This window comes from Eumetopias jubatus, unplaced genomic scaffold, assembly GCF_037043125.1.
Source record: "Eumetopias jubatus isolate StellerSeaLion01/CBP00866 unplaced genomic scaffold, mEumJub1_p1.0 scaffold_13, whole genome shotgun sequence".
NCBI classification, from domain to species: domain Eukaryota; kingdom Metazoa; phylum Chordata; class Mammalia; order Carnivora; family Otariidae; genus Eumetopias; species Eumetopias jubatus.
In genome coordinates, this window is record NW_028274819.1 from 48,394,765 (window position 1) to 48,408,711 (window position 13,947).

Here is a 13,947-nt window from a genome sequence, read left to right on the forward strand (position 1 = left end):
CTGACAGCCCGGGTTTGGTCCTGGGAAGCACAGCAGGCCTGGGTGGGCCCCGCAGAGGAGCTCCTGGGCAGTGGCCACGGCCGGTACTGGGAGGCCAGAGCACCGCCCCGTGATTTTGCAGATCTTCCTCTTCCTCTGCCTGCCCATGCCAGCGCTTGCTGAGCCTTAGCAGGCCTCACCTGGGAGTTCTTCTGTGTGTGTTTAAATGTCTCAGTCAAGAGTGAAGACTGGATCTGTGTGTGACTAAGACCTTTTCTGATGTTAAGTATCTGTGAGGCGCTTTGAAGGGAAAGCAACCAGTCCCCTGCCCAACCCCCATTTCAGATGACTAAGTCATGACCCTTTTTAACAAGACTTCAAAGAAACCTCATCAAAGATAACATTTATATTGAATAAAACAGTACAACAGTTTTCCCCTTTTTACTGTAAAGCTTGAAATGAAACACGAGCGCCTCATTGCAGCTCTCCGGCAAACAAAGCATAGTGAACCACGGTGAAGGAGTGGTTATTGCAAGACAAACCTTCCCTCCCCTTTCCACCTTTTTTTTGGACCTTGGTGGACCCTAAGCTGAATTTCTGACATTAGACATGGTTTTTCAAGGGCTCAGGTCATTAGGCAATCAGAAAACACCAGAGCTCATCTCGATCATGTCTGCCACAAATCCCCACCTGAGAAGGCACAGTTGTGGTGTGGTGAAATAGCTCGTGGAATGTGGGGCTCACAAAGTCTGGGTTTTGCCCTGTGTTTGCCCTACCTCTGCACAGCCAGAGGCCCCGGGTGAGACATTTAACTTCTTAGGAAGCTGTTTTCCCTTGTATGAATGGGGATAATAAATCCCCTATATCTCACAAAATTGTTTTAAGTACATAAAAATGTATGAAAAAATACTTATTCTGTGCTTGATAAACAATATACTCTCGATATACGTGTGTTGGGTTGTAATCGATGCCACTGGTGGTGTTTTCTGCAACACTTCCCCCCCATACCAATTTAATAAAACAAAGGTAAAGGTAACATTTTAAAAATTGCTGTATTCAAAATTAATAATAAACTTTAGGGTAAATAAGCTTTAAAACAAAAGTACATAAGCAAAAATAAATAATTTACACCGACCCACTAACCTAATTTTCAGAGTAAAGCCATTTTCAATTACAGCGCTGTTATCCCGGGCTCCAGCCTGTGGTCAGATTTTGATAGTTCATTATTTTTTAAAAAACAGTAACAAAAAATTGAACGCTAAGTAAAATCTTTAACAAAACCAAAGCACTGGATTTAACTTTTTAATTTTAAATAACCAAACTTTGTCATTTTATACATAATCCAATGTAATGGATCCAATTCAATATAATTAGCATCTCAGCTTGAAGAGGTGGTATTTTAACAGGGATGGAAAACTATAATGAATAGTCTTCAAACCGTGAGGTACAAATAAAAACATACAAGTATACAGTAGAACAAAAACTGCAGACACTCTATTAACTTGGGGAAATATTTGAAGGCTTTACATCCTTTATTATCCATGATGGCTTTTGGAATTGATTGTTTGAAGTATAGAACCTTTGACGTTTTAGATACAGCCTTTTTTTATTTTTTCACAGTAAGTTAAAAATCCATCATAAGACTCCGTAAGACTCCACTGATCTTGCATGTAGACGCTAGGAGTTTGCAAACTGATAAAAGAGTAACGTGAAACTTTACTGTATTGCCCTAATTTCATACAACCTTGTACACAATGAATCTGTTTGGGAATCTATTCCAAGAGTTATATACACAAAAGTGTCAAGAATAAACTGTTCTCCACTCTTGCATAAAAATGTGTACAGTATGTCAGGAAAGGAAAAATTCTAATTTTCCTGGGCCCGGGCTCATGGATGTCTGCTGCCTGAAGATTTGAAAGGCTCCTTCTGATGTAGTGCCCCACTGTTTCGAGGATTAATCATCCAACCCTGGCGTTTCTCCTTGTTGGATCCTAGATGCTATTCTGATGGCTTCTTCCAGAGATGGCTGTTCTCCAAGCTGAAACAGGAAAAAACACAAAGGCATACCAAAGAGAATACCAAAGAAACAGAATATGCCAGAAGTAAAATTTTTTTAAGGAGTTTTATTTATTTATTTCAGAGAGAGAGAGAGAGCACAAGCAGGGGGAGCTGCAGGCAGAGGGAGAGGGAGAAGCAGGCTTCCCGCTGAGCAGAGAGCCGGACATGGGGCTCGATGCCAGGACCCTGGAATCATGGCTTAAGCTGAAGGCAGAGGCTTAACTGACTGAGCCACCCAGGTGCCCCCCAAAAGTAAAATTTCTCTCTAATTCTGACAGCTGGACTTAAGACACTACTGCTGATCCAATCATTAAGAGCAGAAAAAAATCCTTGCAGGAGTATAATGTAGTTTCTTTCTTTAGGATTTTGATAAACCTTCACTCGTGCAACAGACAAAAGATGCTCATCTTTTCCAATGGAGGCACTGACAGAGCATCCTGAGCCATTAGCTTCCATGCCCATAAACTAAATTAAAACCAATGGTTGGCATTTTCCTGAATGTGTTCCTTCTTCCAAGTAAATACATGAAAAACAACTCTTCCCAAGGAAAGGTAATCTGCACGTAGCATTCTAGACTCTCTGCTTTAATCCAGTGACTTCCCTGAGAACAGTCTTTTCTGTCTTCTGATGTTCCCCCAACATAAAACACAGCTGTGCAGGGATTCTCAAGGGACTAACTTGGGGTCTCTGTTTACACTAGGTTCATTTGCAAGGAGTAGCTCTTAAGTGCTTTCTAGAATCCTACCTAATGAGACTTATTTTGAAAGTAAAGATGGCTGGCTGGGGGCATGCTGGGATGTTTTACCAGAAGCTTTTCTTTTTCTTGCTATCAATTCCCCTAGGGGCACCTGGGTGGCTCAGTCCTTTAGCCTCTGCCTTCGGCTCAGTTCATGATCCCGGAGTCCTGGGATCCAGCCCCACATCGGGATCTCTGCTCTGCGGGAGGCCTGCTTCTCCCTCTCCCACTCCCCCTGCTTGTGTTCCTCCTCTGTGTCTCTCTCTGTCAAATGAATAAATAAAATCTTAAATAAATAAATAATAAATAAATAAATAAATAAATTCCCCTAAAACATGCAAAGATGATACAGAACAAAGTGCCAGTTTCTTTGAGTCCACCGCAAACAGCAGTTTTCTTCAAGGAGCGAAGTACCATAGATTATTCTGTGCCTTGCCTCCTGTGAAGGTTATGAGTAGAGGACAGCGCACAAGGCCGAGAGTTGTGAAGGAACCCAGCTGTCACTGTACTCACCTGAACTGCAATCTGGGTGCCGTTGGATGTGGCCACTAAGGTCAGAGGCCTGGTTTCTGTGGTTACTAAGTGATGGCTGTGCTGCTGGTGCCCCATTTCTGATGAGGCAGTATGGAATGCTGCCAAGTCCTGAGCCACAATTGCAACCTTCAACAAAAAGTAGACAGAAGGAAAGCTATGATTAAGTACATTAAACTCCATTTAATGCGAGAGACTGTCTTCGGATCTGAAAGGAAAAACTCCCTTCTGACCACAGACTTGTAGAAGCCTAGAGCTGGAAGAGAACTTATATATTGTCTATTCTAGACTCTTCTTCTTTTTTTAAGATTTATTTATTTATTTTATATATAGAGTGTGAGCAGGGGGAGGAGCAGAGGGAGAGGGAGTGAATCTCCAGCAGACTTGCCGCTGAGCATGGAGCCCCACACAGGGCTAGATCCCATGACCCTGAGATCATGACATGAACTGAAATCAAGAGTCAGATGTTCAACCGGACTGAGCCATGCAGGTGGCCCTAGACTCTTCTTTTTTACTTGAAGAAGCTGAGGCTCAGAAAGAAGGGACTTATCCAAGCTTCGTGAACCAATGACATAACAGGTTAGACGACACTGGACAAGGGGATCTGCTACACCAGGCTCCATTAACCAAGGGAGACGTGACTATGCCTATAGGTTCTATTACCCTAAGTGGCTGCTTGGAAGGTTACACATGTGGACTAATTCATATCTCAAAGGTCTATTTACTCCTGAGTGGGGATAAATGGTAGGTAATATACTATTTTCTCCTATTTACCTGTTGCATTTAAAATTAGATTTCCATTTCAGTAGGAAAACTGAAAGGGCTGGGGATTGACTAGAGGGGGGTCACAAAGGAACTTTCCAGGGTGACAGAAATGTTCTATATCTTGTTTGGAATGGTGGTTATATGGGTGTACATATTTAACAACTCACTGAATTGTAAGTTTAAGATCTGTACGCTTCATTGTATGTAAATTTTACCTCAATTAAGAAAAAACAGATTGTGAGCTGATATGAAAAACTTCGTTAGTGGTCAGACAGATGACAATAAAAACAGAATTCAACTTTTGCTTGTGAATTATGCAAATATAAAAAAAATGCTCAATACTAGCAAGAAGAGTACAGAAAAACAAGGAAGCTTTTAGATCCATGGCATAATTGTTAAAACTTTTTGGATAACAATTTGGCAGTATGTAGCAAACAGCTTAAAATACTTTATACCATTAATAATTCCATGTCTAGAATTTGTTCCTATGAATATAATCAAAAGCTTGTACAACAATCTATGTATGTGGAATAAGTTCCATTTGATGGATTACTTTACAAATGATAAAAATCCTTTTATAAGAACACTTAATTGGTATGAGAAAGTGCTCAGAATATAGTGTTAGATGACAAGCACAAAATTATAATCCTAACTCTGTACACACCACACATACATCCACCCACACAAAGTAAGTGGTCCTAAATGTTGAGACTAGTTATTTTTTTTTAATTTTTTATTGTTATGTTAATCACCATATATTACCTCATTTGTTTTGGTGTAGTGTTCCATGATTCATTGTTTGTTCATAACACCCAGTGCTCCATGCAGAATGTGCCCTCTTTAATACCCGAGACTAGTTATTTTAACATCAAAAGAGTATAGCAGGTTTTTAAAAAGATGTTATTTGTAAGTAATCTCTATACCCAATGTGCGGCTCGAAATCACAACCTTGAGATTAAGAGTCCACACTCCACTGACTGAACCTGTCAGTCACCCCGATTATAGCAGATTTTTAGTTTGAGTCTCTATTTTTAATTCTTTTGGATATATCGCTACAAGCGGAATTATAGGATCATATGTCATTCTATGTTCAACTTTTTTTAAGTAGACTCTATGCCCAACATGGGGCTTGAACTCATGACCCCAAGATCAAGAGTCACACACTACCAACTGAGCCAGCCAGGCGTCCCACTATGTTCAACTTTTTTTTGTTTAAGATTTTATTTATTTTAGAGAGAGAGAGGAAGTGCGAGCAGGGGGAAGGTCAGAGGGAGAGAGAGAATTCCAAGCAGACTCTACGCCCAGCCCAGAGTCCGACATGGGGCTCGATCTCACAACCCTGAGATTACAGCCTGAACCAAAACCAAGAGTCAGACACTTAGTCAAATGAGCCATTCAGGTGCCCCTATGTTCAACTTTTTGAGGAACTGCTATACTGTTTTTCACAGTACTTGCACCATTTTCCATTCCAATGAGCAATGCACCAGAGTTCCAATTTTTCTGCATTCTCAGCAACACTTGTTACTGTCTGTCTTTTGGATAATAGCCTAACCTAATGGGGGTGAAGTGGTATGTCAGTGTGGTTTTGATTTGTATCTCCCTGATGACTAATGATGTTGAACATCTTTTCACGTGCTATCTCGTCATCACTAAATCTTGTTGGAGAAATGTCTATTCAAGTCCTTTGTTTTTGCTTAAATTGGGTTGCTTGGTTTTTTTGTTGCTGAGTTATAGGAAGTTTTTATCTAAGTATTCATCCCTTATCACATATATAATTTGCAAGTATTTCCTCTCATTATGCAGATTGTCTTTTCACTCTCCTGGTCCTGGCCTTTGATGCACAAAGTTTTTAATTTAATTTTTTATTTTATTTTGTTTTGTTTTCCCTTTTCAAATTTTTAAATTCTAGTTAGTGAACAAAGTTTTTAATTTTGAACAAGTTTAATTTATTTATTTCTTTCATTGCCTCTGCTTTTGGTATCATACATAAATAATTCCCTAATCTGGGTCGTGAAGATTTTCATTTATATTTTCTTCTAAGCATTATATAGTTTTTAGCTCTTAAATTTAGGTCTTTAATACATTCTAATTTTTATATATGGTAAAAGGTAAAGGTCCAGCTTCATTCCTTCTCATGTGAATATAGTTTTCCCAGCACCATTTGTTTAAAGGACCATCCTTTCCCACTGAATGGTCAAATTTTAATTGTTGAAATTTAACTGACTATATATGAGGGTTTGTTTCTAGACTTTCTATTCTATTATACTGGGAATATACATTACTTTTGTAATCTCAAATTAAAATAGAGAGCACAGACTCTTCTTTATATACCTGCTAACTAGGCTTCCAGAGGCACCTGAAAAACCGAGTCTAAGAAATCCAATTACCTTAACAATAAAAAGGCCAGTGAAGGACCAATTGCTTTCTTCTCATGCATGTAAAGAACTAGGCAATTTAAGCATTACAGATAATTCACAGGTGGTGTCTGGACACCCCAAGTGGATAGCCAACATCTGCCCCATGGCCTACAGTTGCAGAAGAAGGAGCAATGGCAGCATCTGGTCCTCAAATGAAACCCCCACTCCTGTTGTAATATCCCTGGTTGTTGGAAGCTGCCTGGCTTCATTCCAGCCCTCAAAACTGTCTCTCCTGAAAATTTTCCTATACCCCAGGCTACAGATAAACTACAAAAGAATGTTTGCCTTAGGGTCACTATCCTTCCAGACCTGCAACTGTAACTGGCATAAGGTGTATTTACCCAAGCTGTGCCATGCACCCATCCAGGGATCCTACAGCCACGGAAATGACTGGGACCACTCTGTAAGACAGCCTGAAAGCTAGTGGTTGGGTTTTGCTTTTGTTTCTGTTTTTGCATAGAGTGTAATTAACAAACAATAAAAATGCACAAATCTTTAGGTGTTCTGTTGAGTTCTGACAGATACATCTGTGGAACCACCACCTAAAACAAAATAAGAGAACAGTTCCTTCATGTTCCATCCCATCAATTTCCTTCCCCCGGTCAAGCAGCATTTTCTGATTTCTATCACCATGGATTTGTTTTGTCTGTTCTTGGATTCCATGTAAGTGAAATCATACGATACGTATTCTAGTGGAATTGCTTGGTCATGGGGTATAAGAAACCACCAAACAGTTCTTCAAAGTGGTTATATCATTTTACACTCCCACGAGTGTGTACGAATGTTCTAGTTGCTTCATATCTTTACCAGATGTTAGTCTTTTCTGTTTTAGTAATTTTCCTGTGTCTGAAATGGTGGTATCTCATTGTGATTTTAACTTGCATTTCTTTAATAACTACAGATTTGAGCACTTTTTTATGTTATTGGCCATTCTTGCATCTTCTTTTGTGAGAGATCTGTTCAAATGAGCAGTCAAATGATTTGCTCATTTAAAAAAAATTGTATTTATTTTACTCATTTTTAATGGGCTATTTGTTGATTTGTAGAAGTTTCTTATATATTTTCAATACAAATCCGGTGTCAGATATATATAGTGTGAATATATTTTTCCCAGTCTGAGGCTTAGCTAATCTTTTTCTTAATGGTGTCTTTTGGTGAGCAGAATTAATTTTGATGAAGTCCAATTTATCATTTTTGTTCTTTTATTGGTAGTGCATTTTTTATCCTAAGAAATCTTTACCCTAAGGTTACAAAAATATTCACTTTTCTTCCAGAAGCTTTATGATTCTGAATTGTGTATTTCAAGGTGTAAAGACTTTCAACTTTGTTCTTTTTTCAAGGTCGTTTTATTTATCATAGGTCCTTTCATTTTCATGTAAATTTTAAAATGAGATTATGTAATATCTTCAAAAGAGCCTGCTGGAATTTTGATTGTGATGGTATGGAATTTATAAATGAATTTATGAAGAATGAGAGCTACTAATTTTGACAGACTCTTTCATTGAACACGATAAAGTAGCTGTAGTGAATCTCAACATTGCTTTCAGCATAGCACAAGAACAATTGTTAAAATGTGTTAATATCATGTATTTTAAGGGAAATGAAAAATTAAAACTACAAAGAGCTACACCAGATCAGCAAAAATTTAAAAGTTTGATACCACTATGTTGACTCTACAGAAGGGAAAGATGCGGTCTCAATGCTGCTGATGGTCACGTGGATGGGCACGGCCCTAGAAGGGAAGCTTGGCGCTACTTATCACAATTACGAATGCACTCTAGGATTTGCCTAGCAGACTGACTCACACACGTGCAAAATCACATGAACACAAGGTTACGTGCTGTTTGAAACAGCTCAAGTCTTTAATTATGGTGTTCATACAGTGAAATATCATATAGTTGCTCTCTATATAATGAAACAGAAATATTTTTTAGATGTATAATTAAGTTAAAAAAAACACAAAGTGAAGAACAGTATTGTTCACTACCATAAGAAAAAAAGGAAGGGGGGAAGATGACTATTTGTATTTGTTTGTATATGCTTCACGAATTCCTGGAAGATTATGCAAGAAACTAGTAACAATGGATTATCTCTGCGGGCGGCAAGAACTCGGTAGCTGGAGGCAGCGGTAGGAGGAAGACTTTTCACTGCATACCTGTATATACTTTTTGATTTCTGAACTATGTGAATATATTACATATTCAAAATATTAAATAAAGTAAATTTTGCAAATGAACTTTTCCTAACTATCTGATGATGATCATAGGAGGGGCTACCATTAATGAATATATACCTGGGCTTTATATTAAGTACTTTATATGCATTATCTCATTCAATCCTTTTATCAATCTTATGGTGTGGATGCAACAATCACTCCTATTTTACAGAGGAGGAAAAACAGACTCAGAGGGTTGTGTGGCTAATGCTATAAAGCTGGGATTCAATCCAAAGTTTGTGTGCTTACCACCACATCACATTGCATATCTACGTAACAGTTATGATATTGGTATGTGTGCTGATTCATATAAAAAGAAAATAGCAATTACCTGCTGTCCTTCTGTGCCCTCAGCCGTAACCATAGCGACAGAGTGTGTTCCTCCTGAGGAGATGACTGCATCGTGAGCCGGGACTGTGATGGGCGTGCCATCCTGCGTTACCATTGTGATGGTATTGCCAATGGCTTGCATGTCAGCTTGAGATATGTTGACCTGCAATACAATGCATTTTACAAATCAGTCTGTTTCTTGTATTTGGCAATCTTTTTTTTTTTTTAATTTTTTAAGTAATCTCTACACTCAACGTGGGGCTTGAACGCACAACCCCAAGATCAAGAGTCACATGTTCCACTGACTGAGCCCAACAGGCACCCCAAAACTGACAATTTCTTAAACGCATTTCCTCCTCTCCATCTCTGCTGCCAATTTAGACCCTTATTTTCCTCTCGTCTGACTTCCTGCAATACAACTTCTTTCTAGGTGTCCAATCCAACCCTTACGTAAACCACCCTCTACCTTGACACTTTTTTTTAAAGATTTTATTTATTTATTTGAGAGAGAGAGAGAATGAGAGATAGAGAGCACGAGAGGGAAGAGGGTCAGAGGGAGAAGCAGACTCCCTGCCGAGCAGGGAGCCTGATGCAGGACTCGATCCCGGGACTCCAGGATCATCACCTGAGCCGAAGGCAGTCGCTCAACCAACTGAGCCACCCAGGCGCCCGACCTTGACACTTTTTTTAAGATTTTATTTATTAAGAGAGAGTGAGCAAGAGAGAGCACAAGCAGGGTGAAGGGCAGAGGGAGAAGCAGATTCCCCGCAGAGCAGGGAGACTGATGTGGGACTTAACCCCAGGACTCTGTGACCACGACCTGAGCCGAAGGTAGATGCCTAACCAACTGAGCCACCCAGGCGCCCTACCTTGACACCTTTTTAAGAAAACAAATTTCATTATGCTCCCTGCTTACATCCCCAGTGACCCCCATCACTAGAGTTCAGACTTCTTACATGGCATTTGTGACCTTTTGCAATCTGGCTTTAACAGCTTCTCCAGACTCACCTTCTACTACTTCTAAACCAGCATCTGGCACTCCCAGCCACAACTAATCGTTCGCAGTTCCAGAATGTCATATTCTGTTACATCTTCGTGACTTTTCCCTTCCTTTCACTCTGCCTACCAAATTCATGAAAATTCTTCAAGATCCAACTAAATGGCCACTCGGGGCGCCTGGGTGGCTCAGTCGGTTAAGTGTCTGACTTCAGCTCAGGTTGTGATCTCTGGGTCCTGGGATCAGTCCCACATTGGGCTCCCTGTTCGGCAGGGAGTCTGCTTCTCCCTCTCCTTCTGCCCCTCCCCCACTCATGCTCTCTCTCAAATGAATAAATGGCCACTCTCTATAAGGGTTTCCAAGATTCCTTCAGGAAGAATCATTTACTCCTTCCTCCAGGCTGACACTGCACTTTACACATTCCTCAATTATATACCCATCATTATAAGAAGTTATTGTTCATTTAGGAATATCTCCCTCCTACTAGACTATGATACCCACCCCTACTTTCTGTACTCCCCACACTAAGCCTACCAGAATACCTGGCATTGGGTAGAATTCAATAACTCTTTACTATTTAATTGACTAAAGGAATGGAAGAGAAATCTAATCCCTGAAGGAAAAAGGGAGGTTACATCTGGAGAAACTACATCAGGATAAGGGAAATAGCTGTTCTGGAACACATGAAGGGGGATGAGGCTCATTTTATCTGGTCAGAGAGGAGCCAGGAGTGGTTGACATAGCAGTAGGTTCCAGTCTGATAAACAACAGAATTATCCAACAAAGGAACAGGCTGCCTCTTACGAAAGAAACTGCCTTATCTGTTTGGGGGCTGCTGTGGCAGGAAATTCTCCTGTATCAGGAGGGAGGGAGGTTACATCGCATGACTTCAAGAGGGTCTCTGTTTTTTGGTTTTTTTAATATTTTATTTATTTATTCATGAGAGTCAGAGAGAGAGGCAGAGGCAGAGGCAGAGGGAGAAGCAGGCTCCCCGCCTAGCAGGGAGCCCGATGCGGGACTTGATCCCAGGACCCTGGGATCATGACCTGAGCCGAAGGCAGACGCCCAACCATCTGAGCCACCCAGGCGCCCCAAGAGGGTCTCTGTTGATCTAATTCAAGAAAACGTCTTAGGCTTGATGCTAAATTAAAACTGCATTAGTAAATATGTTTAATCTTGCATGGCAATCAGTGGACAAAGAATACCGTGAGGAAGTAGTGCTGTGAGGGGGAAGGGAATGAACGGGATGGTACAAGCACCTCGAAATTGCCAATCCCAATCCCGAATGTGTTCTGTCTCCTAATTAACATCAGCATAGTAACAGTTATCAACACAAAGGGAGGATTCATCATGGGAGGGAAGCTCTGAGAGAAACAGGGAAGGAGAGGGTTCTCCGTGGAAGAGACAGTTAGAGGAGGATAAAGAGCCCCATATGCCTATTTCTACCAGGTAGAGACAACCTTACTTGGAGCTTAAAAATGAAATCAAGTCTGGATTATTTTAGGCTAGTGGCATCTACAAAGCAATGGTTTGGAGAATAACCATTACTTGCTTTTCCTGGGGAAATCAAGAGACTTGGTCTATTAATTCTGGGAGGTAAGTTAAGTGAACTCCCATTAACTCCAGGTAGGGAGAGAGCTGCACTCTGGAAATTTTACAGTTTTGCCCATTGCTGACTTCCCAGGATCTTTTTTTTTTTTTTTTAAGTCATCTCTACACTCAATGTGGGGCTTGAAGACCAAGATCAAGAGCCGTACGCTCCACTGACTGAGCCAGCCAGGCGCCCCTCCCACGGTTTTTTAATGATGTCATCATACCCTCGTCCCCTTAGCCAAGGCTCTGCCGGTTTCTCACTCTCACCTCCTGGATCTAATCAGCTACTAAATCCTAGCTTCTCTGATTTATGTTTTCTCATGGATCCTTTACTTTTCAAGCCCTCAATTTCATGGTGGTACTGACCTTTATCACCTCGCCTTTGAACTACACCAATAACACCACGCGAGTGCTGGAGTCACAAGCATCCTCTCTCCCCTAATGTCCCTGGCACGCGGTCTCTTTCAGCAGCCTACTGGAAAACCTTCAGCTCTAGCACTGCCTGTGAGCTGATATTCGAGGCTTTCCGCAGTTGGGGCCCAACCTGCCTTCCATGTCCATAGTCAGAGAAATATTATTTAACTTGTTTGGCTTTTGGTGGATACTCACATGCTGAGTCCCATCCTGGGATATGAGTGTAACTTGCTGACTCAGCCCAGACTGGGTTACCGTGGCTACTTGTGTAGACACAACATCGTCCCCTTCCACACCTGTAACATACGTGATCTGGGACCCTTTAAGAACATCTTCACTTTGACCTATTTAAAACAAATGAATCATTTATTTGACCAACCAATCACGCTGTTTAGAAAACAGAGGATATATATTTTTTTAATCACTTTGAATATTTATTTTTTTCCCAAATTTTTATTTTAATTCCAGTAGAGTTAACATACAGTGTAATATTAGTTTCAGGTGTACAATATAGCGATTCATCGCTTCCCTACATCACCTGGTGCTCATCACAATACTCTTTAATCCCCATCACCTATTTCACCCATCCCCTCCCGCCCATCTCCCTTCTGGTAACCATCAGTTTGCTAGGCATATTTAAGAGTCTGTTTCTTGGTTTGTCTCTCTTTTTATCCCCTTGCTCCTTTGTTTTGTTTCTTAAATTCCACATGAGTGACATCGTATGGTATTTGTCTTTTTCTGACTTATTTCACTTAGCATAATACTTTCTGCCTCCATCCATGTCGTTGCAAATGGCAAGATTTCATTCCTTTTTATAGCTGAATAACATTCCATCGTGTGTGTGTGTGTGTGTGTGTGTGTGTGTGTGTGTGTGTGTACACTTTCTTTATGAACACTTGGGCTGCTTCCACACCTTGGCTAGTGTAAATAATGCTGCTATAAACATAGGGGTGAATGTATCCTTTCGAATTAGTGTTTTTGTATTCTTTTTTTTAAAGATTTTATTTATTTATTTGAGAGAGAGAGAGAGCATGAGTGGGAGGGGCAGAGGGAGGGAGAGATAAAGAATCTCAAGCAGACTCTGACTGAGCATGGAGCCTGATGTGGGGCTCAATCTTACAACCCTGAGATCATGACCTGAGCTGAAACCAAGGGTCAGACACTCAACCAACAGAGCCGCCCAGGCGCCCCTTGTGTTTTTGTATTCTTTAGGTAAATACCCAGTAGTTCGATTACTGGATCATAGGGTAGTTCTATTTTTAACTTTTCTGAGGAACCTCCATACTGTTTTCCACAGTATCTACACCAGTTTGCATTCCCACCAACAGTGAACAAGGGTTCTTTTCTCTCCATGTCCTCACCAACACCTGTATGATTTTAGCCATTCCGACAGGTGTGAGGTGATGTCGCAGTGTAGTTCTGATTTGCATTTCGAAAATATTTTAAGTATGACAGAAATACTTGTATAGATTAAAGTGTATATGTATTATATTCCAAATCATAAAAATGGCTTCCAGCACCTCCTTCCAATTCTTCCACCTCCACTTTTATAAAGTCAAACCAAATCAAAGCAGACCAAACCAAACCTTTTCACATCAAATTCAAATGTTCTGATTTTGAGGGCTCCTGGGTGGCTCAGTGGGTAAAGCGTCAGACTTCCGCTCGAGTCATGATTGGTCCTGGGATCAGCCCCGCGGTGGGCTCCCTGCTCAGCAGGGAGTGTGCTTCTCCCTCTCCCTCTGTCCCTCCCCCTGCTCATGCTCTCTCTTTCTCCCTCTCTCAAATAAATAAATAAAATCTTAAAAAAAAAAGTTCTAATTTTAGGAGACCCCTTTTATTCTTAATTGGAGTCATTATGTGATACTGTGCATGTGTGCTGGGGCATGGCGTGGAGGTACTGGACAGGAAGACT

The 13,947-nt window shown here is 40.7% G+C and overlaps 1 protein-coding gene across 7 annotated transcripts in view; it reads right to left on the bottom strand.

Moving 5' to 3' along the window:
* Positions 1-1,012: 1,012 nt before the first annotated feature.
* ZNF143 (zinc finger protein 143) overlaps positions 1,013-13,947 on the bottom strand; it is a 65,464-nt gene continuing 52,529 nt past the window's right edge. For all 7 annotated transcript variants that reach the window (XM_088018157.1, XM_028116813.2, XM_028116814.2 and 4 more), the window contains 4 exons: positions 12,231-12,379; positions 9,033-9,194; positions 3,287-3,433; positions 1,013-2,017 (listed from right to left, as the gene is read on the bottom strand). In XM_088018157.1, coding sequence (XP_087874283.1) covers positions 1,934-2,017; positions 3,287-3,433; positions 9,033-9,194; positions 12,231-12,379 — 542 coding nt within the window. In that variant the 3' untranslated portion in view covers positions 1,013-1,933. The remainder of the gene's footprint in view (positions 2,018-3,286; positions 3,434-9,032; positions 9,195-12,230; positions 12,380-13,947) is intronic.